The 24,792-nt window shown below is 36.8% G+C and overlaps 2 protein-coding genes across 16 annotated transcripts in view; both read right to left on the reverse strand.

The window, feature by feature from the left end:
- The window catches only part of ANAPC4 (anaphase promoting complex subunit 4), a 30,570-nt gene extending 17,165 nt beyond the window's left edge, over positions 1-13,405 (reverse strand). For 6 of the 13 annotated variants that reach the window (XR_003254401.1, XR_003254400.1, XR_003254398.1 and 3 more), the window contains exons 1-20: positions 13,262-13,404; positions 12,604-12,709; positions 11,337-11,469; positions 9,979-10,053; positions 9,820-9,846; positions 9,678-9,722; positions 7,832-7,916; positions 7,312-7,422; positions 6,640-6,723; positions 6,308-6,394; positions 5,552-5,616; positions 5,409-5,451; positions 5,234-5,310; positions 4,678-4,778; positions 4,545-4,596; positions 4,196-4,251; positions 2,954-3,000; positions 1,683-1,739; positions 1,456-1,512; positions 830-923 (exon numbers count right to left, since the gene is read on the reverse strand). Coding sequence is in view for 9 of the 13 variants with exons in the window: in XM_026071095.1 (XP_025926880.1) it covers positions 830-923; positions 1,456-1,512; positions 1,683-1,739; positions 2,954-3,000; positions 4,196-4,251; positions 4,545-4,596; positions 4,678-4,778; positions 5,234-5,310; positions 5,409-5,451; positions 5,552-5,616; positions 6,308-6,394; positions 6,640-6,723; positions 7,312-7,422; positions 7,832-7,916; positions 9,678-9,722; positions 9,820-9,846; positions 9,979-10,053; positions 11,337-11,469; positions 12,604-12,709; positions 13,262-13,369 (1,510 nt within the window). In the remaining 4 variants the exon portion in view is untranslated. Of the gene's footprint in view, positions 1-829; positions 924-1,455; positions 1,513-1,682; positions 1,740-2,953; positions 3,001-4,195; positions 4,252-4,544; positions 4,597-4,677; positions 4,779-5,233; positions 5,311-5,408; positions 5,452-5,551; positions 5,617-6,307; positions 6,395-6,639; positions 6,724-7,311; positions 7,423-7,831; positions 7,917-9,677; positions 9,723-9,819; positions 9,847-9,978; positions 10,054-10,685; positions 10,891-11,336; positions 11,470-12,584; positions 12,710-12,806; positions 12,955-13,261 lie in introns of those variants that run through there. The other 7 variants (XM_026071099.1, XM_026071103.1, XM_026071102.1 and 4 more) reach the window with 7 other exon arrangements.
- Positions 13,406-14,148: 743 nt separating this feature from the next.
- ZCCHC4 (zinc finger CCHC-type containing 4) lies at positions 14,149-24,786 on the reverse strand. Of its 3 annotated transcripts, XM_026071116.1 has the most exons (13): positions 24,437-24,786; positions 22,977-23,059; positions 21,969-22,244; positions 21,401-21,481; positions 21,034-21,106; positions 19,407-19,557; positions 18,823-18,923; positions 17,345-17,466; positions 16,609-16,684; positions 16,367-16,462; positions 16,036-16,087; positions 15,460-15,604; positions 14,149-14,401 (listed from the first exon to the last, which is right to left on the reverse strand). In XM_026071116.1, the coding sequence occupies exons 1-13, from the start codon at positions 24,530-24,532 to the stop codon at positions 14,266-14,268; spliced, it is 1,488 nt and encodes a 495-aa protein (XP_025926901.1). In that variant the 5' UTR covers positions 24,533-24,786; the 3' UTR covers positions 14,149-14,265. The 3 variants fall into 3 exon arrangements, with proteins under 3 accessions (XP_025926901.1, XP_025926903.1, XP_025926902.1); XM_026071118.1 differs by lacking the exon at positions 22,977-23,059 and having other exon boundaries at positions 14,150-14,401; positions 24,437-24,512; XM_026071117.1 differs by lacking the exon at positions 16,367-16,462 and having other exon boundaries at positions 14,151-14,401.
- Between the last annotated feature and the right edge of the window lie 6 nt (positions 24,787-24,792).

Genomic DNA, 24,792 nt, shown 5'->3' on the forward strand with positions numbered 1-24,792 from the left:
GAGATGTTTGTTTGTCTTGCTCTCTTCTTAGAACTGTAAGATTTATAGAGCAAGACAAACATTTCAATAATTACCAAATTAATACCAACAAAAACATTTAGAGCAATCTCTCTACAAACAATCACGGATCTTGGATGGTAACAGAAGTGACTAGTCAAATAGTCTACATATATTTAATTATCTAAAGTATCAAAAATATTTTAAAAGTATGTTTAAAATACATTTTCTAGAGACTTCTTTGTCAAATGGAAGAAAGTGCAACAGTTTCCCCTCTTTTTATTTAATTGTTAACAGACAGAAAAAGGCAGCCATGGCAAATTCTCTCTTGTTATTACAAGACAGCTCATGCTGTAGAATTTTTATAGTCTGTAGTTTCTATGGTTAAAACAAGAATCATTCTCAGCATCAGTTTGTTATTGTCTCTTACTTCCTTTTCAACTCTTATTAAACAAAACAGTGTAAGAGCATTGTAGAATCTTAAAGAATCCCAAAGAGAATTAATTTGGAAGCTTCCCCCAGGTATGACCTAAGTGTACTTATTACTTCCTTGGAGTGGAATTAAAGTCTCCTAAAATAGACATCTTCCTGGGATTCCTTTGAAACCAACATTTCTGATACTTATTCATAAAAAGTAGGAAACTCCTAATATCCAGAAAATGGTAACTGACTGAACAAGCAACTACATGAAAACTCTGTAAAATATTCTACTCAGATAAAGACCCATAACCAACACTATAGAAATAACTCGTTAGTGTGAAAAACAGATTATTCTTCTAAATTTTTTAAGGTCTACATGTTTCTTTGATTCACTGTATAAAGCACAGGTTACCTTTAAGATGAGTACTATTTTTAAGAAAGTTAAACCACTGATTTCCCTCTGTATTAGGCGGTGATACAAGGTCATCATCTTCATCTTTCAAGTACTAGAAAAGAAACAGACATTCATAAGATCACATCTTAAGAATAAGGGTTATCAGAACTCACCCCCAACACTGTCCCTCACAAGTCTGTTAAGCATCTCCCCTTAATATAATGTCCTATTCTTAATATCAAATCCTCCACCTCTTCTAGAAACTAGTAAGAAAATAAATTGTATATAGTGATATTTCCATGTGAAATCAATCTTAAAATGAAGTTTGAGCACAAATGTTTTGAAATCCAGTGATTAACGGCATAAAGACAAGCAGATTTCAGTTTTACACTAACATTGTTAGTCGCAAAATAATTTCACCCCCTTCTTAAAATACAGCATACATAAGGTAAAATCACAAAATATGTTTTAAACACTCCTTTTCTTATTAACAGTGGAAAATAACTAATACTCTCCTCTATCATTACTGGAATGTGCAACACATAGCAAAAGGGAGAGAGAAGAAAGTGGCACAGCTTTAAAAATTTTTTCATCTAAGAGTTTTTGCATTTATTCTCTTTTCCATTTATTCCCTAGTTCTTTACCTGGCCAACCCTCTCCACATTGAAGTATTTTCCTTTACGATTATAGAGCTCCGGTGCCTGAAAAATAAACACAAACAAAAGCAAAATTCAAACCCAAAGTTCAATGACAAGTAGAGTGCAAAAAAAGAGATTCAATTATTTTCCCTAAGGTTTTCCAGGTTCAATTATCAGCAGCAAAAATACAGTCAGATGCTGTACTTGGTACTCAGCAACCCAATACAGCTTACCTCATTGAAGTGTTCAGTAAGAAAATCAGCAACAAATGTGATATCTTTTTGAGTCATCTACAAGAAAAAAAAAGATGAGAAAGCCAAAGGATAAGAAAGTTCAAACAGCATGAAATGCATGTTCTCCAGGCTGAACAAGCCCAGCTCCCTCAGCATCTCCTCACAGGGCAAGTGCTCCAGCCCCCTGACTATCTTGACAGCCCCCTGCTGAACTTGCTTCAGTTTATTCATGTTTGTCTTGTACTGGGGGGGGGCCCAAACTGGACAAAGTATTCTAGATGTGATCTAACGAGTGCTGAGTAAAGAAGGATAATCCCCTCAATCTATCGGCCCTGCTCCTGTTAGGGCAGCCTAGGAGGCTCTTGGCCTTTTTTGCCACGAGGGCACGCTGCTGCCTCTTGCCCAGCTTGCCATCCACCAACACCCCCAAGTCCTTTTCAGTAGAGCTGCTCCTCAGCCAGTCAGGCCCCAGCCTGTGTCATTGCAGGGTCTCCTTCCTTCCTGGGACAGAACTTGGCATTTATCCATGTTGAATTTCAGCAGGTTCCTGTCAGCCCATTACTCCAGGCTGTCTAGGACACTGTGGATGGCAGCTCTGCCCTTGAGTGTATCAACTGCATCTCCCAGTTTGGTGTGGTCTGCAAATATGATGCAGGTGTATTCCATCTCCCCTTCCAGGTCATTGGAAAAGATATTAAAATCTCATTGCTGTTAACTTCAGTGAAGCAATGATTTCACTCTATTTGTGGGGAGAGGAGAGATTTGCGGGGAAGGAGGAGGAATGAAATTCTAGAATGTTTAGAAAGTGCAAGATGCAGCTTTGAAATGAGCAATCTGCTCTGACACACTAATGGTGGGGCTGATGTAAGAAGCAACATGCAAAAGCAGCAACACTAACTTGGGTCAGAGGAACCAAGGCAATTGTTGGAGGAGGAAGCACTAAAAGCAGGCTCACCATCCGGGGCCTTGATATTTTAAAAGATGGAATAAAAGAGAAGTCATTTAGGGCATATAAAGAGCCACTATGCAAGTATTTCACAGCTGTCACACATGTGTGCTTTCTAAAAAGAGTAATACTAACAAAGAAAACAGAGAAAGTAATGCATGTGAAACAGTGTATTAGTATGAATCTGAGGCCATCAACTTTCCCAAAGAAACAATAGAGACATTATCGTTTAAGTTTTGGAACCAAAAATAAGCCTTTAATCCTGCCCTCGAAGTCCAGAAGAATATAAAAATATATCACCGTATATCAACAATGTTACTATTACCTTGTTCAGCTCGGGAAGCACGTGATCTTCCGACATCCTCAACATGGCTGAGGGAAAAATGATATCCTTACTTTATTAATAGTTTTTCTTCCCTAATATTCTCAGTTTTCCATGGCTGTGTGATAAAGATACTGCTGATAATATTAGAAAGACTTATTTTTCAGAAACAAAAGAGTCTAGAATGAAGGATTACAAATTGAGACTGTAATTAAGGTTCACCTGTCCCACTAATTTACAATACAGATCTTCATAGTTTTATTTTTTATCCTTTTTATCTGCAATCCATCCTCTACAAGATTGAGATTAAATTATTATTAAAAGGGTTCATAAGGATTTATGTTCCTACTAAGAACAGTAAAATGAAAATCTATAATACACTTACATTGTGCATGGCAATATTCATGTGTTAAGAGAATTGCAGAAAAGTCATTTTAATCAGTGAGGCTTAGATACACAGTTCTCTGTTTAGTTTCAACAGAGGCAAAGAGTGATTATTTAAAGTGTTAATGTTATGATAGAGAACTCCTATGGTTCTGCTTTCTGCAATTTTAAAATTAAAGCTGTTATATTCCAGTTTGTAGGTGCTAACACTGCATTTCTGGTGCTTTAACAGTGACTGATAAGACTTAGGTTTTTGTAAAACAGTTCTAAAAAACAAATTAAAATGATAAACATTCATAACCACCTTATAAAAATAAGGCTAAAATATAAAGTTCCCCACTTCTTTCTAATGTTTAATCTGTAGCTACTCAGCTACAATCTGAGGTGACTATAAACTGCGTAAGAACATTCAGAGCATGTTTATACCTGTGCATAACTTAACTGCTAACTAGGTGTTTATGGGAAAAAACAGCAAGAGTGGCAGAGTAAAGACCAGTTAGACCATACTTCAAAATTTGCGGAAACCACAGTCCTTTCATTTCTCCAAGTTAGGACCAGCAAACTGGTCACGAAGCAGAAAACAATTTGGAATAACATATTACAGGATAAGCATATAAAATACCTACATGTATTCTGAACTCTGTGTACATAAATTTAATCGAGACCTATCAATATTTAATATATAGATCATAAATTTATAACCATTCTTGCGCCAAACATAACCTTTTATATGTCCAAGAATTTTATATGATAACAATAGACAGTTATACCTCAGATTGGCTTAACTACTTGTCACAATACAAATGTGTTTGTTTACGATACAAAACAGATACTGTACACTAACTATGTAATAAAGCTTACCAACATACAGCCATCGAAAAAAAGCTTTGAAGTTTTTCATACTACTGTCGATAACCCTGTACAAGAAACAAGAAAAGAAACTACCTCATCTATACATCACAAGCTGCCCCAGCTTTAAGTTCCACCTTTAGTACAGACAGACCTGCAAGCATTAGGAATTTTTTAAAAATGCTTAATGCATGCCTCACAGTAGGACTATTCTTGGGGTGTGATTCTATGAGATGCAATGAGACAAGATTTGCTCTCCCATCTTCCTCTCCTCCCAGCTACATGCTTCCCCATATATACATGACTTAGACTTTTTTTTCTTCTTTTTTTTTTTTTTTAATTCTCCAGGCCTTATACTTACTGAAGCAACTCATTTGCTTTCAGGATGAAAGAACCAACAGCAGTAATAGCATCTACAAAGAGAGCAAACCATTATTATTAAGCTTTCAAAAGTAAAATCAGAGTGGGTAAATAGCACGCACACACCACTGTACCTTCAATTCCAGATGCATCTAATCCCAGACACTCATATTTTTGTTTCCATAAAGCCATTCCTTTCAATTCACTCAAGTGGTATAACAGTGCCTCAGAGCCACTAGGAAGGTAGAGCAAAGAAGTAAAGTCTTTTAGTCAGCCCTTTGGAAACTCATTATTTCATTGCACACTACGTTTTTATTAAATGGGTTAAGTGGGAAGCTTTATAAGGTGGTCTGGCATATAAAAGCTATTTATGGATGAGAAAGTATTACTTCACAGAAAAGTAAACATTGTCCTAATGATTTTAACCACCACCCAAAGTCGATGTGAATGTTTTGCATGTATCCTACACAAATACTAGCCAGTGATACAGAGTTGGTATTTCATAGAGTTCACTCGAAGTATGTTCAATAATCCTCCAGCATCCAAAATTAAATTAGCACATTTTGTATCACCACAGTCTCCACACCAACACACCTACATACACAGAACCACTGATATAGCATAAGTTATTTCAGTCAAGCATATAATATGCCAATTTATCTCTAATTCATTGGATATCTTGTGACCTACCTCTGCAGATGACTTATGACCAACTTTTGTATACTGGAGTAGGAAGACTCTATGGACTGACCAAGTTTTTTTAAACCCTATTAAAAAAGAAATGTTAACACATGTTAATGGAACACAATATTAATTAAAAGATATTGAAATACATGATTTGAAGATTTCAAAAACATTAACATACCTTTACTGTCAGCTGGTTCATTAATAGCGCCTGAAGTTCCAGACTAAGGGGGGGTTGGAGGGGAGAAGAGAACCAAATATGCTTTCATTTTGTATTTCAATTTCAAATGCAAACGCATACTCAGATAAAACAATAGTAACTACCTTGCTTTGCCCCATAACAACAGCTGCATAAACTCATCCTGAACAGAAGTAGTTGTATTCTTTTCCTGCCAGTCAAAATGATTGAAATAGATTGGTAAAGAGATTAAATTCAATCTACCAAATAATCTCGCATTGGTATATAGGGGAAAAAAAAAAATCCTCGAATGCTGAAATCAGACTACTGATCACTGGAAACTCAAAGACTAAGAGTCAAGTAATTTAAAAGTTATTTTCAATTATATTCCCTACTAAAAATTCTAAGCAATTTAGCATCACCAAGAATCTATGTTAAAAAAAAAAAATTACTAGTTTAAATTAACTTCTAGCCATGATCAATGATCACAACACGTAAGCCAATCCAATAGCATCTTAATCATGGCTCCGTTATACATACTCTATTGAACCAAGCTGCAAGCGCTGGTGGACTGCCACTCTATTTATAGTAGCCAGTCTATCAGTGACTGAACTACAAAGAACACAACTTTAAATAGAAAACGACTGATCAATAACTGTGCAAGTTGGAAACTATCATTTTGAAAAACTTGGAATAAATGAAATATAGGAATATCACAATATGATCATGCTTTATTATACTCAGGTATCTTCAGCTTCAAAGCACTTGACATGCAATAGCTTCTGGGTTGCCTCTGAACTTAGAGATTGTTATCCGGAGGCATTAAACTTACATATTTCGTATTTTAATGCTGTTTAAACAGCAACAACAGAACTACTGCAAAAAACGTATTTCTACAATACCTGTACAAACTTTGTTAGCCGTGAGTCCATCTGCATCAATATTTCTTCCCAGGCTTCACACATGCATGTCAATGATAACTTTATATACTGTAATACAGATACAAACATTAGTGTTATTACTTTCCCCCAGCTTCAATACACATTCAAGAACAGGATGTTACAATACAAGGAAGAGATACACTATACGTATTATCAAATTTCCAAGTCAGAGCTCTACATTAACTTAAAACCAACTTAAGTTCCCTACTAGATAACATTTATTTTACTTGCGTTAAGAATACAGAAGCCTGTCAGAACTGTGATATTAAAAAGATTTCAAAACAAAATTGTACCTGTAACAGAGTTGAAATGTGCGTAAATTTCCGGGCCATTCGAGTTACTTCAGGTAAGTAACTTGATAAGAGACTAGTGTCCAGCTATAACAAACAAAACAAATAACAGTTAACAGATGATTTGTCTCAGAAGAAATTTCAGACTACCGAAATGGAAAGACAGATGGGGAGGAACCCACAAAAAGCTGCCTTTTCTCATTTCCTTAAAGTCGATTTTAAAAGGGAAATACATTCTAAGTCAAAGGAGCACAAATAATTTTGATACATCAACAAAAACTCCTGATAAAGATTCTTCATTTTGGAATTCTAATAATAATAATTTTAAGAATGGCTGTTCTGGATAGCCTTGATAATCTACAGCATTGCTGCTATGTCTTTGTGTGCAGAATGAAGAAAATCTGAATAAATATAAACAAAATTGAATAAATTAATGTTATATTTAAAGTAGTATTTTAAAAGAATGCCTCAGAGCTTCATCTCCATCAGTCTCATCAGTGAGACTGCAAGTTAATGTGATAAACTGAAAAGCTAAATTGAAGTGAATTTTAGAAAGACTGAAAATAGAAGTTTGTGGTTATCCTGCAAATAATGGGAAAACAATAAAGTTACTTGAAAGTAATTAAACTACAGCTTTTTTACTCTTAAAGAACATTTTAAACTTATTTTACTTGCCTGAAAATATGTCATCTCTGCTTCACTGTCCGGAGAGTCTTGTATCTCTGTAATAACTGATAGTGATTTCAAATCACCAGACAAACATAAGCCACAACAGGAACCTGGCACCTGAAGGATTCAAGTTTAAAAGTTAATGAAATATTGCATTATACAATAAATACAATGATGTATTTACTGCGCTAGCATATTTACCTACAAAGGCAGCTGCATTCAATTACATGTAAAAATCAAAATGAAATTTTCAATTACTGTACAGAAACTAAAGCACCCTTGTTACTGTGGATTAGTGCTGAAGCAGCTTGTTTCATTTGAAACAAGACCTTAAGCTATCCAGTCAGAGCTGCAGTGTTTTTCCAACAATAAACAAACACACAAACCAAGACCAACAAGCATTCCTTTCTTGAAACTTCAGCAAACCAGTTTCACTTATGTGTAAGCATACATCTATTGCTTTATTCAATTCAGCTGTACTTTGGTATATGTTGAAGAAAAATCTATGGGAAGGAAACGAACATACCCCAGTTACCATAGCAATTTTGAACATTCCGTAAGCATAAATCTCAATAAATCCTGAGCTGCCACCAACAACAAGAGCATTGAGCCTATAAAAAGAGAAGAATATGTGCTGATGAGCATACCAAAAAAAAAATTGTGAACTTTTCTCTCTAGACTATCAAAAGTCACACCTGTCTGTCAATTTCTAAGGCATACAAATATAATCCTTAATACTTAAAATGCAAGCCCATTAGTAAAGATACCCTAACGAATCATTGAAACAAAATAAATACTGCACTGTCTATGACCTAAGAAATTAAAGAACTACCAACAATTAGCAGCTTAGATTTCATTAATATGACCTGCCACTAATATACACAAAAAGCATTATCAGTTATTAAATGAATTGATAGAATGGGGAAAAAATAACAGACAAAATTCAGGCACAAAAGTCCTTCTTCACTAACTTTAGTCCTTACAGAAGGAAAAAGTAACTGTTTCTAGCAACAGCCCACTTTCCAATACAGGCCACAAAGCATTCTTACAAAGCTGCTTTTGCATTCTACTGAATCTATCCTAATTATGTGCAGAAAGAGTTTGTGGCAGGCACTCTTCAGCTCAGCCTCAAAGGCAATATCATTTAAAACAGATGTAGCAGCTAAAACAGATGTCAGAGATAACAGCATTAGAGACAGAAACAATGAACAGGACCTGGGACAGAGATCTGTGTTTTGCTCACTTCTTAAAGCCAACTTGCTACAGTAACTTGGAAAAAAAGCTTCTCTGTGCCCTCTCCCTTTGTTTCTACATTTAAAACACGAAACTTTGGACAGGGAGGTTGTCTATTGCTGTCTTAGGGCAATACACCTTCAACCACACATATTTGCATACATTACAGTGAACAGTAACACTCTCCAACATAAAAGAAATACCAATGTTTTACACATCCCTGTATAAACATAAAAAAATTAACTGCAATTTCTGCCTATTACACAGGTAACTATGTCAAAAGAGAATGTTTCCATTAAAACAAATATAGAACTTAGCAAAGCGGTATCTGGAAAGCTTTTGGTTTGTTTAACTGGATGGCTGAAAGAGCACAGAACCAGGAAAGCTCCTACAACTAATAAACACACAGCTGCCCTATCTTTTCTCCTAGTAAGGAAGTCCTGCTATAAGAAGAGATGTCAAGTCTTAAAAAGGAATAACTGGTGACAGTACAGAGATGTAGATTTTGAAATGAGGAGTATGATTCTCAGTGGCAGGTCTGCAAGGGACAGTAAAAGAAAGCAAATGGAAACACAAACACAGAAGTTAAGTGTCCTCCTCTAGGTTGCCCAGCAAGTGCTTGGCAAAGCTAATCCCCATCTGCTAAACTAAATCTCATCCAACTGCTCCTCATGTGTTTCCTAGTGAAAGATCCTTAGTTATTTTAAAGTAACCTTAATACAGCCAATTTCAGTTTTTGTGTCACATTTAGCTTTGTCACACTCATGCAAACCCACAGAAATTCCCTGTCTGTAATAACAAAAATCCACAATGTTTCCACGATCAGCTGAAGTAACACATACAACATTCCCTTCAAATGCAGACCAAGAAATCTTCTTCTAAGGAAAAGAATCTATGGCAGCAACAGCAGTTGCTGATAGTGTGCCAGACAATCCTTCTAAATTGAGAGGGGAAAAAAAAGTGGAAACTGATGAAGACTTTTTTTAATATATTCTTTTGACTTCATCTTTGTACATGAAAAAAGAAGGCATTCCACATCCTTTCTCCAGAACCATGAACAACCAGTTACTAATAACTTARAAGTAAAATTATTCATTATTTTACAATTAAAAATAAGAAAAAAAAACACCAGAATTTACCTTACATCGCCCAGAAGCTTCATAATCTCATCTGACTTTTCTTCACTGAAAACAAAAAAAAATATGATTGGGGTTTATGTAGCTTGTCTCAATAACAGAAAGCAAAAAACACAGAAAGAGATAAAAAACGACACTTTCTCACCTGAAGATTTTCGCAGTGGTGCTATAACTGAAAATAAAATAATTTTTCTCAGTAACAATGTACAGACATGCAATCCAAAGCATTTGTACAGCATTAAAGATTAATAACCAAAACAATGACAACAAATGACAAATTAGATCTTCATAGTATAATGCTTACTTTTTTGGTAGTGCAGGTAATTTAGGCAAAAGGAGATTTGACTCATCCTCAGCATTGTAAAAGGAAGTGAGAACACTGAAAAAGAAGTATGATTGTTTTTACAATCAAAGTTGCAAAAAAGGAGAAGAAAAATTCTTTCTACCTTCGAAGTTACAGCAGAGACTCAAATGGTCACATATGTTAGAGTTGCAAATCTCAGAGGCTAATCTCTTATGTACCCTTTAATAATTTAATTTATAAAATGAACAAACTAATAAAAGGAGTCTGATAATCTAGTTTTATTTTCACCAAAGGAGAATATACAGTTTTTATTTGCTGGCTCAATTAGCTTGCCACCAAATCCTCCATAAATTATCTGTAACGCAGATACGACTGAGGGTCTCTGTTTAAACTCAACCCTGCCCCCATTGTACCTGCACCTCAAAAAAACTTCAATTCAAAGACACATGTTACAGTATGAGGAAGACTAAAGCACAGTACTTAACACCACAGCTTAGACATGCTGGAAGGATGAGATTCCCTCCAAGAAGATAAATCTGTCCCCATGAAGAGAAAAATGCTAGACTGATATAAGATGTATTTATTTTCTTAGTACTTTCAGATTTGTACTTTAAGGAAGAGAGAATCCCCAAGTCAGACCGCCCCAACCCCCTCACTTTTTAAAATAAATGTTTAATTATTGTCTTGCACTGCAATAAGGCACATACCAGAGGGTTTTGTGAGATCACAGAAAAGGGGACCACGGTGCCCTAGAGCTCACAAGTGCTGCAAGAATTGTGTAATGACACACACTTGCAGTCACCAGCAGCACTCTGACATCCTGAAGCAACTGTATCCGTGGCAGAACCGCCAATGGGGCAGGATATAATAACAAAGGCACACTGTGAAAGGAGTAAGCACCCTACTAGGGCACTGAAAACACAGATGAAGTAAGATTTAAATATAATACTCTCCCTGGTTAACAAAATAGATGAATATAACAACATTATTACAATTAGTTTAATAAATTAATACATTAGTTGATATTAAGGTAAACTGAATCAGGAGGCAGGCTGTACAACAATACCTCAAGCTAACACTAGATTAAGGAAGCTCTTAATATGTGGGTGCTCAAGGTCTTGCTGAAATACTTTTGTATAACCTAAAAGAACCACAAGACTAAGATTTCAGCACTACAAATAAGCATATAAAAATGTCTATTCTAACAAAAAGGAAAATTTTAACAAAGAGGTGAGAAAATGATACAGCTATGTAATATTGTATTCTTTTGTTTAACCACTTGTAACATACTAACTATAGATTATCAGTAAGATAATACTACATGGCCTATGTTTACCTATAGAGTTTTTCAGCCCTACCTGCTTTCTTCAGTTACTTCCATCCAATGCATGTAAGTAATAGAAGAGTCCACTGAGAAGGAGTGCAAGCTTTCAGGTTTTTCTACATCACACAGAATAATCCGCTTGGTATCAGTAAGGCCAAAAGCCAAAACTAGAGAAGGAAAAGTATAATATATAAATAACCAACATGCAAAACTTTGTATTTACTTTATGCTGGACTAGAAAACAACGTTCCTTCAAAGCCTACTACTGGACAGAATAGTTGTGCCTAGTAGTCTCCTTGTCTTTTATATACCGTACTTCCAAACTCTCACTTGAAACCTACTTACCAGAATGAAGGTTTGAATTCCTATCATATTTTTAAGTAACGTATTTAAGTCAAAAGTCTGATCCCACAATTATTTATCTGCATGTTGAACTGAAGTACACACTTCTAACTACAGTTCTGATAAAGCACAGGCATTAGTTTTTGCAAATTTGAGGCTAAAATATATTTAAAGACTATTCAATAGCAGTTTTCATTTTATTACAACAAAGTACAATTTAAGACTTGCTGAGCAACATTTGCATCACCACCTTTTTCAGCTTTATTCATCTATAAAAACATACAGCAGGCATCTGTTACTGCATCTACGTAATCACAGGCAACCAGCTTAAAAAAAATTTTATTAAACTCCAACTTAAAACTAAACAGGCAGTTTTTACCCACATCTCATGTCAGAATATTGTTCCCATTCTCACCCTTCTAATGGGCCAAAAAAACCCCACCTAGTTTCCAACATATACTTATTAAGCTATTAATTTCAACATTATCTCTATTAATAAGACATTACTGTCTTTACAGACCTTATTCTATCACGAAAAGAGCTTTTTTTTCCTTCTCTAGCATAATATTAGAGAACAATTTTCACCTCTAATATTTAGCCTAAGCTAAAGAAGTCAAGCTATTCAGTCTGTCCTGATCTTTCTCTATTCTCCAAATGAATTTTGTAGTTCACATGAAAATATTCTGCCTACTTAGGAAATGGAAGCTTTGCTATATCTTGGAAAGCAATATTCTTGGACATAAATTCACTTTGCCAATGTTTTCTTGCAATTGCCTTCAATATCCCTAATCCTTCCCTATAACTTCGAATAAACCTACATAAAATTAAGCTACCCTTTTCTTTAAATACAGTTTACTTGAAGATTTCCTTCAGAGATAAGAGGTATCATCACCACAACTTGCACTGATTTCCCAACAGGATTTTTATTGCAACGCGTCACCTCATATACTTCACATTACTTTTGCCATCTGGTCTCCAAGCAAGAGCTGTCACTTCTTTTCCTGTATTTTCATTTGGAGGCAAACTCCAAACTCGCTGGAAGTTTGCAAGGCGATGAAGTAAAACCTGAAAAGCAAACACACGTAAGATTAAAAATAATAATAATAATAGCCTGTAAATCAATTCAAGATGCAAATTTTTACTTTTCTTTAATAAGTCCTACATCTCAGGTGTCATCTTCTCCTCTAGGAGACGATTCATTCCTACGCCATTTTACAGGACACTGCTTGCTCTGCAGCATAAAATACAAGCCGTGCCCCGCACGGAGCCAGCGGGGCTCCCTGCGCTTCTCCAGCGAGCACGGCCTGGAAGCACGGCGGCTCCTCTCCATGCGGGATCACAGCCAGCCTTCCAGGAGAAAAGAAATACTGGAAAACTGAAGTAATTGAAAAAGGGGCACTTAAATTGCGCGAATGTAGGCACTGAGAGTCCCGCTGGTGAACGCGCTCGGTAACTACACAGGCGGCAGGAACAACAGGCACTAACAGCTCGACGGGACCGTTGCCGTGGCCGCACGCTTGGCCAGGCTCCCCGGGCCGAGGCGGTACGGCAACAGCAAAGCGCCCCAACGCCTGCACGAAACGGCGGCGTTTCCCCGCCGCCCCGGGCCGCGCTCACCTCCCCCGCGCGGTTGGCCAGGGCGATGAGGTCGCGCTTGGGGGACCAGGCCATGAAGACGACCTCCTGCGGCAGCTGCTTCTCCCCGACCTGCCGGAAGGCCGGCATGGCGCCGCCGCCGCCCTCCCTCGCTGCCTCCCCCCTCTCCGGGCGCCCCCGGCCCCGCGGCGACCCGCCGCCGCCGCCGCCGCCGCCAGCCGCGCGCTCTCCGCTCCCGGCTTCCGGCGGCGGCGCGCCCCGGCCCCGCCCCTCCACGGCCCGCCCCGCCCCGCGGGCGGCGGCAGCAGGCGCGGCGGCGGGCGGCGGCCCTGCGCGCTGCCGGCCCCGGCACTGCCAGCCCCCATTTCCCCTTTCCCACAGGCGCCCGTGGCCGCCGGCTTCATCTCTGCAGTAGGTCTCACCTCTGTGGTAGCAGCGCCAGCCCCAAAATATTAAAACTCATGAGTTTTTAATCTAAATTGTTAAGCTAGTTTAAAAATAAAGCATACTTACAGGGCTTTCTGTTCTGCTTGCTAAACGTCTGAAGTACTTTCAGTTTCTTTCCTCAGACTTTTTTCCACTGTAAGCATTTGGAGAAAAAACTCAAACGCAGACCCGTACCGTGAGAAGCACGGAACTACCCATGAGAAGGGGTGCTAAGAACTGGTGCCTTCCCGTCACCCCACCTCGCCTGCTCCCTCGCTCCGAGTTCCCCAGGACCCACCACGAAACCACAGCATCCAGTACCTGCTACCCAGTTTAGTATTTCTGACCTCTCCGCAATATTCCTCTTTTGACTTCAGACTCCAGCTCAATCGGACAAATAGCTAATCCTAGGCACACAACATTGTCACATTAGGCAAATACATGGTAAGAGAGCTGTTTATATTGCATTTTTTTCAGTAATGATGTAAAACATAAAAGAATTGTCACTTTTAATTCAATCAGGTTTTATTTTGAACATTAATATTAATAGAAAATGGAATCAAAGCGGGCTACAAAAAAATCTTCTGCATAACAATGTATCAATAAGGAAGGCTGCATTTCTTTTTCTTATTCTTCATTCTTTTCCTGGAGAATATTGCATGCTTCATAGCTGATCTTTTACAGATCCCCATCTTTACCTTCTTTGGAGTTTTCTGCCTTTTCTTTTTGTCAGTTCTGTAAAGCAAGCAAGAAATGCACAGATTAAAGCAGACAACGTACATCTGCATTTGCTCATAATTTAATCTGTCCATATAAGTATATGAACTCAGAAGTACTGTCACAAAAAGTACAAGGGACATTCCATTTTACAAGGAATTCATGACGCAAATGGATTGTTTTTTGTCTCTGACAAAAGACGTATTTCATAACAGAAAACACTAATTTTAACAAATAAAATGTACATATATACACATACAGCAACATTTTAGCTCTACTACTCTATAACCAGAACTCAGAGTAATGTCATAGCAGGACACAAGCGATACACCTGTAGTCCAGTACCACCTGGCAGGTACCTGGCGAATCTCCTGAAGCCGATCCAACAGGTTAACTATCTGAATCTCACTATGCAACAGAGGTACATCTTTTGGGAGGCGAGACTTATTTCTACTGCTCCATCCATTCAAGTCAAGAATTACAAACAAACCAATGCATTCTGGACAGGAAGTTAAAAAAGTACTAATAAAAGTACTTAACATGCTCCTCATTAATAAAATCTTACAGGCTGGAGATTTAGGCCCTACTACAGAGGACACCTGAAGTACCAGATGGAACAGTAAAAGACACTACAATGAGCAAAACAGACAGGAATCAAGAAAAACAAAGTAGTGACTGCTCTCTCTGCCCTTTGGTGAGGAATTAAGGAGCTAAAAGTGTTTCATTACTTTAGATTAATTTTGAATCTTGACAGAGTTATCTCCTATGCACCATTCACCAAGTGTTGAATCCATACAAATCCATTTTGAAAGAAAAGCCACTATTTTTACAGTTAAGGAATTAGGACACATAGTAAGTGACCTGCCTAAATCATGCTGCTTTTTATCATATGTTCCTCCAGTTGACATAGTTCCCACAGAACCTCCACAATGATGCAGCAAATGGACAACAGTGAAAGCTGGTATCAGCATACAAAGCCTAAAATTCTCTCTTCCTACAACCATTTTCATGGAATAAGAATCACCTCCCATATCTGAAAGGTATCTTCAATTACATTAACGCAATATCAAACTTACTGGCAAGCTGTTTTAGTGACGGACAGACTGGGACAGGTACTGCGTTTGTGACCCGCTTTGCCACAAACAAAACAGCCAGCTTCAGTCCTCTCACAAGCGTGTTCTTGAAGAGCACAGCAGTTGCAATTGTTACAGTGAAACCAAGCTGTAAAATGCATAATAGAATTTATGATCTTGAAAAGGCTTATAATGATCATTTTGAAACCAAGCTTTAAATAACATATAGCAATTGCCTACATGTTTATAAACTTCTCATTAAGAAGTTTACAAAATCAGGAAATTCCTATACAGCAAATCAAAATACACAACCTGTTTCTTAACAAATGTACATGGAATTTACTATGCCTTGACTTAACAGGAATTTATCACATTTCCACATAGTGGAAACCTACCCAATCAAGTTATTTACTGACAATTTGTGTAAAACAGTTTTTTCTCCCTTTATTCTCTGTGTTCTGAATGATTACATTTTATTTCTTCTATAGTATATTTTCTGGTTTGTCAGCTCAGTTTCTTTGGATTATAGCTTAAACAGTAAGTGTACTTTCCCTTAGAAAAGTATTTTTCTGTACTTACAGGGTTTTACACATTTGTTGCAAAGAGCACAATGCTTCCATCGTCTACCATCCTACAAATAAAAGATGAATAAATGCATTGTTTTTCTCTTTAAAAAACACCCAAACAGATACAAACATTGATTCTGTCTTAAAACTGAGCTAGTGATACATGTTCCCATTTATTTACAGAAGCGACATATACATTGTAGGGAGTTTAAAAACAGAAGTCTCGAGAATCTGTGACAACCACAGCAGAATGGCTACATTTTGAAGTCAGCAAGTTCTTCAACTTCCCAAGCATAACAAAAAAGGTATGCATCAACAACAACAACAAAAAAAGAATAAAATACATCACAAGGGGCAAGCAGCAAGCTTTTGCAGCCCTCCTTCCAAACCAAAGCAGTCAGGAAACAGGAATTAATTCCCAGGGAGTTATGAATGATGTTCTGTGAAGTAAATAAAAAGATGCCTGAATTGAATTGCCTAGGGTTTTCCAACAAAATCAATACCAGAATAGGTTTTTACCAGGGCAAAAATTACAGTATTTGACTACTGCTAAAATTGCCATCCAGAAAGAAGTCAAAATACTTACTTTTGATGTACATGAATTGCATATCTCACAATGTTGGTTACCAGAGCTAACGTATCGCTGACATATAGTGCAAAACCTGAAAAAAATAAAGTTACAAATATATTGGTCCAGTATTTGCTCAAGAAACTACATAAATGAGTTTTCTACAATCTCAACAGTAAAAGGAAGGATTGCAAAATCACTTTGCTAAATGAAAGATAATGTTTTTGACTCATACAACTACTTAGGCCCAGAGCCTCATAATCATTTAGACACCTGAAGTACCAAATAGCAAAGTTTAGGTGCTTGAATTCAAATCAGCAATATATATTATCAGCAGCAAATCCAACAGGGAAAAAAGAAAAAAAAGGTACTTGATTGCCATTGGTAAAATTCCCCTGTTCCCAAAACTTCTCTTAGTGCTCATGTTCTGAACTACTGTCTCAACCAAGCTGATTATCAGGGATAGCTGTAAATCTCCGTCTCCCACAGGCATGCACATTATTTCCTCTGGGCTAGTTGAAAAATCCCATCATTCCACACTAGCTAATGTAAAACTCTTAGGTGCCCAACTCTCCTACACCTTGTTTATAAAATACAGGAGCTTAGCCTGAGACAGTAAAAATTGCTATTGAGCCTTACATCCAAAAATTAGGCAATAGCAATACCAAACATCACCATCCCCAAATCATTTTGAGATTTTATGCCCCAATTAAAAACACACTCTCATAGTCACTTGAGTGTAAAGACATCTTACCTATAACCCTCTTCAACAGGGAGTACAATCATACTTGGGGTGATGTTGGTAAAGATACGAACAGGAGACTGCCTACGACCTGTCTTGCCATGTTTATAAAGTGCATGATTATCATAGTCTACCTATAAAATAAGGATGGGGGAGAGGGAGAAAAAAAAGTCTTAAACTGAATGCTAAGCATGGACAGAACTTTTTCATATTTACTCTCTTTACAGATTTTTTATGAAATTCTCATTTTTATATAAAAGACTAACCGCTAGTTAGAGTACAAATTTTACAGCAAGTGTTTGGTCTCATTTATTTTTAAATTTGTGCAATCAAAATAGCAGGCTAGACTCCAGAAATCCAGTTTCGAACACTACAATTACCATATTTTATTTTTCCCTTTTTACTCTTTTGCACTATATATCTGAGATATTGCAGTTGTTTTATATTAGTGAGGTGTTTGTTCTGCTAAAGAGTAACCCAGGTTAAAAAAAAATAGAACTATATTGTTTGTTCTGTCTGGCAGTACAAGAGTTGTTATGCATCTTAACCTATCTCAAAATAATTAGAAGAGCCACAAATCCAATTAGTGCTGCTTCTTCCACCACTGCACTCAGAGACCCTGGTACAAAAATTCTCCTCTCTGAACACTAGCAGGAATGCAGAGTCTATGGCCTAACACAGGTTTCCAATTTTCTTCTACAAATTTCCATTCTATGAGATACAGATAGGTTTTCTGGAACACCTGCATCAAACTTAAGGCAGAAACAAATTAAACTACACCTGAAGATAGAACTCCCTTTACTTCCTGACATATGTAACAGGAAGTGGCTTTAATATTAACAGTACAGGATATACTTCCAGTAATAACTAACACAGAAACCACAGAATGATTCAGTAAATATGTTATGATGGTTAAGTCCTTAACAACTTCATTTTTTACACAATTCTAAAAAATTTCCACTGTTACAGTTCCAGTCTAATCCCAGCAGTTTTGGGGATGAAACACCTTAAACTTTTTTTGACCAGGACTGGGCATTACCACCAGGCTAACAGCATTTCAACATTTGGGAAAAATAAAACACTTTTCTTCAAGTTCTCAGCTCAGCAATAATATGCACTTGTTGAAATTACTGCAAGTTTTGTCACATCAAAAACATTTTAGAATAAACAAGTGAATAGACAAAAGACAGGTGAGAAAATTAAAGGTAAGTAATAACTGTGTCACACTGCTACAGTTTATCTAAGGTATGACTAATACAAATACAAAATCCAGAGTTTACATAATGAGCAGCATCACAGGGTTTGCAGTGCCTCCCATACAGGGGAATTAAAGTTGAAGAAGAATGACCATCTACAGACAAGCAGATCTATGATCCACCTCCATTTTCTTGTTTGCACTGCACACCACAAATTAGCAAATTCACTGGCCTTCCTCATACTGATAATCCCCTCACACTGAAGCTTGGGAAATTCACTGGCCTTAGTCGTACCTGATAATCCATCATACTGAAACTTGGGAAAAACTCAAGAATGCGAGACTCAAAGAAGTATGGAAATATCCAGAACATGGGCATCTCTTGGTTGTTATGACCTAGAAATGAAGAGACTCAGATGTACTTTAAAGAAAGACAGAGTACATGAAGCATGAAGAGTTTACTGTAATTGTTCTGAATGCATGAATGTGTGCATGCACGTCATGCTGGTCATAAGAACAAGTTCCTTTAGGGTGACAGAATGTTGTTGCCATATTCTATTTATACTGAGTGGTAAATTAACTCGGACCATTTGTTTCACCTGCCTAGGTTGGTAAGAAATGGTACTGATTGATAGCTTGTTCTTCTCCCCCTTTAAAGTCCATGTTAATTGTAAAGTGGATTTTAATAGAGAATTAAAGAATTAGGTATTATTTAACTAAGAGTATCAGGAGGGTAAATCAAATATATGGTATTTCATCTTTAGAAATTGTAATACATGTGTTAACACTCACTAGAATATCAAGAATTAGGGACTTTTAAATAAGTACTTTTTCTTAAGGTGATGTTACAAGCTCAACCCACCTATCTGCTTGTAATACCTTCTTTTTTTGTCTGCCTCCACATTGCCATCAGCTTTTTAAAACTAAAAGCCAGTGCTTCCACTAATCCTCCAAATGGGGGATCAGTCACCATAATGACTCTTTCACCTTTGTCTTGATGAAAGAATTGCCTGCAAGTTTCATGTGCAGCCTGTAAGAGACAGAAATTAGTTTCCAGAAATGTAGATTCAAGAACTGTAAATAGACTGTATTTGGCAATAAAAGGATTATTTTAGTAGTTACAACTTTGAAGAAGTAGGTTATTTCTTCTTGTGTAGGTGAATGTAGGATTTCAGAAAAAACAAAACAAAACAACCCACACACTAGAACTGCAGCACTGAAAACAACTGCCCTATTCAGTTAGAGCTGATGTATCAAGCACAGATATAGTTCAAGCTTTCCAAAATAATCTTCTCCTAAGGGCCCTAAATTTAACTTGTTAAAAAAAGAGGTTGCTTATAGCAAGAAACCAGAGCTCAGGTTTAGAATACACTTGATTCATATCTTTTCACTTTAGTTTTATTCCATAAAACATTATGAAAGTAATGGGAGAACTTTCAGTCCACCGAACACTGATTCAATCCATACTGGTTATAAAAAATACACTGTGCTCAAATTCTAGCAATTCAACCTTGATTCCATTATTTAAAAAAATAATTTAAAAAGCTACATAATTACCATCATCCCAATTTAGCTTGCAGTGTTCCCTCTTCTATTACTTCAACTTTATTGCAGTCCAAAAATAGATTTTTCTTCTACAATATTAATGTTCTGAAGCGCTACAATTTAATTGTTTAAATGATACAGTGCCATCACAGCTGTCAACTTTTCACATCTTGAAAAGAAAACTAGCATACTATCATGCAGATGAACACAGTCTTTCATTTTAATTGAATAATATAGAATCTGAATACAGTGATGGATTAAAAAGATTCAAAGATAAGGCTTTCAGACCAGCCTTCAGTTTCCTTTTAGATGATTTTTTTCTGTTTTTAAGAACCTATTTGAAACCAGGTTTTAGAATAGAAAAATCTGAAAGTTATCTAAAAAGTGTGAACATTATCACAATAAGTATGTTTACACAAGTTAGTGATGGCTTAATAATAATGGCAGGGGAAGAGCAAACAGCAATTGAGTAAATTACTGGGATAAGTGTTTTGAAAAGAATGTTTGGAATTGAATTACACTATGATTTTCCATAAACACGTAAATAAATGTGCTATTGCAGTTGCAGATTTCCTAATAAACTCAAAATCAAGTACTCAGTATGCCATTTACAAAGAAAGTAGAAATTCAATACTTTTTACTCATGACACTAATTCAACCTCATTTTTTAATCAGCAAAGTTAACACATTTTAACCTTGCTTGCCTGCAATAAAGCAGGAATACCTCTTCCCTCCCACATCAAGCACCAATGAACAAGTCCTGTGGCACCCACTGGGCTTGTAAAGGCAAAAGTGGGCAGAATTAAACAATTAATTCTGTTGTAGGAGCAACAAGAATAGTACTGTTGATGATTTATGTCATGACAGCTGTTTCCTACTAGATTAGCCACGACTTTCTTACAAAATTCTTCATTAACAACATGCAGTTCCTATGAAATAGTCAAGAAATATTTGGCCTTACCTCTCCACCAAAGAAATAATGATTAAACATGTTATAGTGACAGAATTCATCCTCTGTATAAAACTGTGAATATCTGTAAAGTAAATTTTTAAAGTAATAGAAAAATAGAAACAACTTCTTGTCTGCTCTAAAGGGCATTTATAGTTAAAACAAGTTAAAGTGGGTTCTGATTACTGACAATACATACTAACACTGGAAACCACAAAGTATAAATATTTTTCTCATACATTGGCTGTCATGGATGAATATGTGTGGAAAGGGAGATGCAGAGTGAGTAAAGTGAAAAAAAGCACCAATTTATCTTTAAAAATAAGAACAGAAAACTTTGTACATATTCTTCAGACAGATATATGCTTAGAAAACCTACCTGAAATCAATATCTAGCAGAAGACTTCTAACGCTGAAGTCTTCTTCTTGTGATGCTTTTGATTGGATCATTTCATGMAGCCTAAATTATAATTGAAGCAAAGAAATTTAACACAATCATAAGCTTCAGAAAATATCTTGCAAGACACAAATGCCTGATACTTTTTTAAAATTAAAACCAGATACAGAAAAAAGAATAACCAGAATTTTGATGATATCAACATGACTCCATTTGTCTAATATTCAGAGTTATAAACATAGTGAAGACTATTCGATCCACATGAAGAACAGAAATCAAAGAAACTCACTGCCACTTTTGCAAGAAACAAAGCAGGACATTTTAATTAGCAGAGTTCTGTTAAATTGCAGTGCAGATACAGTCTTCTTGTATAGCTTATGAAATCAAGATCCCACTAGCTGCTTGGATAATCCCAAATAATTAAAGCTTAGTGAACTTATTGAGGGAGAAAATCCTTTTAAATAAATTTCAGATTATTTTAATATTAGTAAGCTGCACAGTTTTGAGGCAGAAATATCATTTGGAAAATATAACAATCCCCACTAAATACCTGGGTGTTCCAACAGAAAGCACTCGTCTGAATCCTAAAGCAATAATAAGGTCCAGCAGGAACTGGCAACTTCTGTCTGCAAACAAATACTGTGCATTTGTTTTCTTATTCTCCAGTGGATACAGAAGTTGACTGGGACTTTTTAACTGGGCAGTGGAGATATCACATAAGACCTGGTGACCATAGTGTTTTTCCCATTCATCTGGCAATAGCAATTGCTGGCATTCCTGACAAAACTTCCTCTTTGATAGTGGCAGAAGAAGAAAGTTCTCATATCTTTAAATACAAAAGACAATAAGGAACAAATTTTGAAAAGCCCTCTATAAAATATGAACCCCTCCTTCACATCTTTTATAAGAATTTGAACATTTAAAAGGCAGGTAGTTTTAGCTGCTGTTACAAAAATCCACCAACTATAAGTGAATGAAATAATATTTATGAAAAAACATTCAAAGGACACTTTGAAAAAGCCTACCCTGACAGCAAGTAACATGCCACCCAAATGTGTTGAGACTCCCCATAAAATTACTGGATTACAGAGTGAAGGCTCTATATCCACTACCAGCAAGCAGTCCTGTACGCTTATACACAAAACTCAGATTATTTGTTACTGTATTACCTTTGCTTGTTTGCACAATGTTAAGTTATAGCCTGTCATTTTTGCACAGTTCACTGAAAATAAAAAAAATTTTTTTAATTAAGTAATAAGTAATTAAGAAATTTTTTGAACTCAAACTGCTACTGGCCTCCTGTTAGTACATTATGAGCAACAATATAAGAAGAAATACACATACAAAAAAAGATATAATTCCCAGGTTGAAAATACCATGACCTAATTGGATGTTTCATGTTATTTTCCCATTGCAGTCAACCAGTTCTCATTTTCCCAAGTCCCTTTGGCATATTTTCATATTTAAAAAAAACCCTGAAACATGGTATCTACATTCACAATACCTAAACTTACATTAGCCTGTTTTTAACTGAAGAAAATATGTTTAGCAACAATACCTTTCCACATTCTGTCTGTGAGTAAAAGCAGGCTGATGATTTCTATTATATTCTTCACGTGCTGCAAGCCTAGTTTCTGACACCTGTAAAATTTATATATATACACACACGGTTACAAAACAGATACAGCTCTGTGTTGCAGATTAAATCTCAACATTAAACTAGAAAGGTGCAAAGGTCTCATGCTTCAGGTGGTCTGCTCAGAAAAATTCTCACAGTCCTTTGATTCTTGAATCACAAGAATAAGCGTGACTGCAGCGTAGCAGCACACTACATAACACAAGCCTCTCATTCTGAATTCAAACTATGCAAAATAATAATAAATTAAATAATGTAATTCTTCCACCACAAGAATACTTTGGGAAAAAACTCGAAATGATGAAAAGAGAGAGATGTACTTGCTACTGATGCATGCCAGCGGTTGCATTCCCTCTAAAGAGCTACAAGCTGATCCTGCATGACTGATGACAGTAGAAGTGTTGCCAGTCTTTTGAGTGCATTTATTTCAAAAGCATGACAGCTCTTCTCCAAGCCTTTTATTTTGTTTCCATAAGACAGACTTATTTGTTTCATTGTTAACAGATGTTCAAGATATTTGCACAAAACGTAAGGACCCACTTGTTTAAAGGGGAAGACAATGAAACTCAAAGTAACAAAATACCTTATTATACAAATTATGCCCATAACAAAATTTCACCAGGAATACTATTTCAGTCTATACAAACCAGTGAATAACCACCTTGTTTTGACTTTAGAGAACCTATCAATAATAACTAACACATATAGAGATGAAAGGTTTAAGAGCCTGATTAAATTCCCAAGCCAACCTGCTGAGATCAATAACTAAAACGCAATATACTCGTTTAGGGAACAGAAGTAGTAACACAAAACGTAGGCGGCAATGGCAAACTTTCCATGAATACATTTCAGTCCCAAACTTGTTATCCTGCAATAATCTGACTAAAGTTCTTTAGATGATGAGAAAGTGCTGCAGACATTGAGACTATCGAGTATCAGGCTGATCCCTGCCATCTCACTATTTTTTTTATGTCCCATTGCCTGCCTAAATCCACCAGGTGTTCTCCATTTTAGCCATGTAAAATAGGAAACTCTTGGGATAAGAATCACCTTTTTGTGATAGCATAGTATTAGCCAAGCTTTTAACTTGAATTCTTAAGTGTCTTGGTAATACAGTAACAAATACCAGTTTTGCTCAAAACATACACGGCTTTCTTTGAAAGTTGTATTTCAGATAGGTTTTCCAGGCATAAATAAGTGCCCCACTACATAAATACAAAATATCAGACAAAGCTTGTAAGACAGCAATTGCCACAGCTTTCCAGACTCCCCCACCAAACAAACAAACAAACAAAAAAAAACCTCTTTTCAATTTTCTGTTAAAGAGAGAAGAAAATCCCAACTATTTATATTTACCGCAGTGTTGGGCAGTGCTCTCTTACCTTCTCATCTTCCCACTGGAAAAAGTTACAGTCTTTCCTATCCCTACAAGCTGAACAAGCATAAAACCTTCTTCCCTCTTCTTCTCCTTGGCTCATCTTTGCAAAGAGAAGAGCAGGACCTAAAGGACAAGCGTAATTGCAGCATGATGCACTGGGCAGCTACAGCTTTATTTTAACAGCCCCAGCGCAAGTGTCAGACTCCCGGAATCAAGCGCGGACAACGGCCGGCGTAAAGCAAAACGCTTGTTTCAGGGGAGGCTGCGAAAGCAGCTGCAGACGCTCAGGCGCAGGGGCACCGGGGCGGCTCCCGCCCGGGCCCTGCGGGCGCCGCGGGCAGCGCCGGCAGAGCCCTCCGC

Source organism: Apteryx rowi, unplaced genomic scaffold (genome assembly GCF_003343035.1).
Source record: "Apteryx rowi isolate R43461 unplaced genomic scaffold, aptRow1 scaffold_321, whole genome shotgun sequence".
NCBI classification, from domain to species: domain Eukaryota; kingdom Metazoa; phylum Chordata; class Aves; order Apterygiformes; family Apterygidae; genus Apteryx; species Apteryx rowi.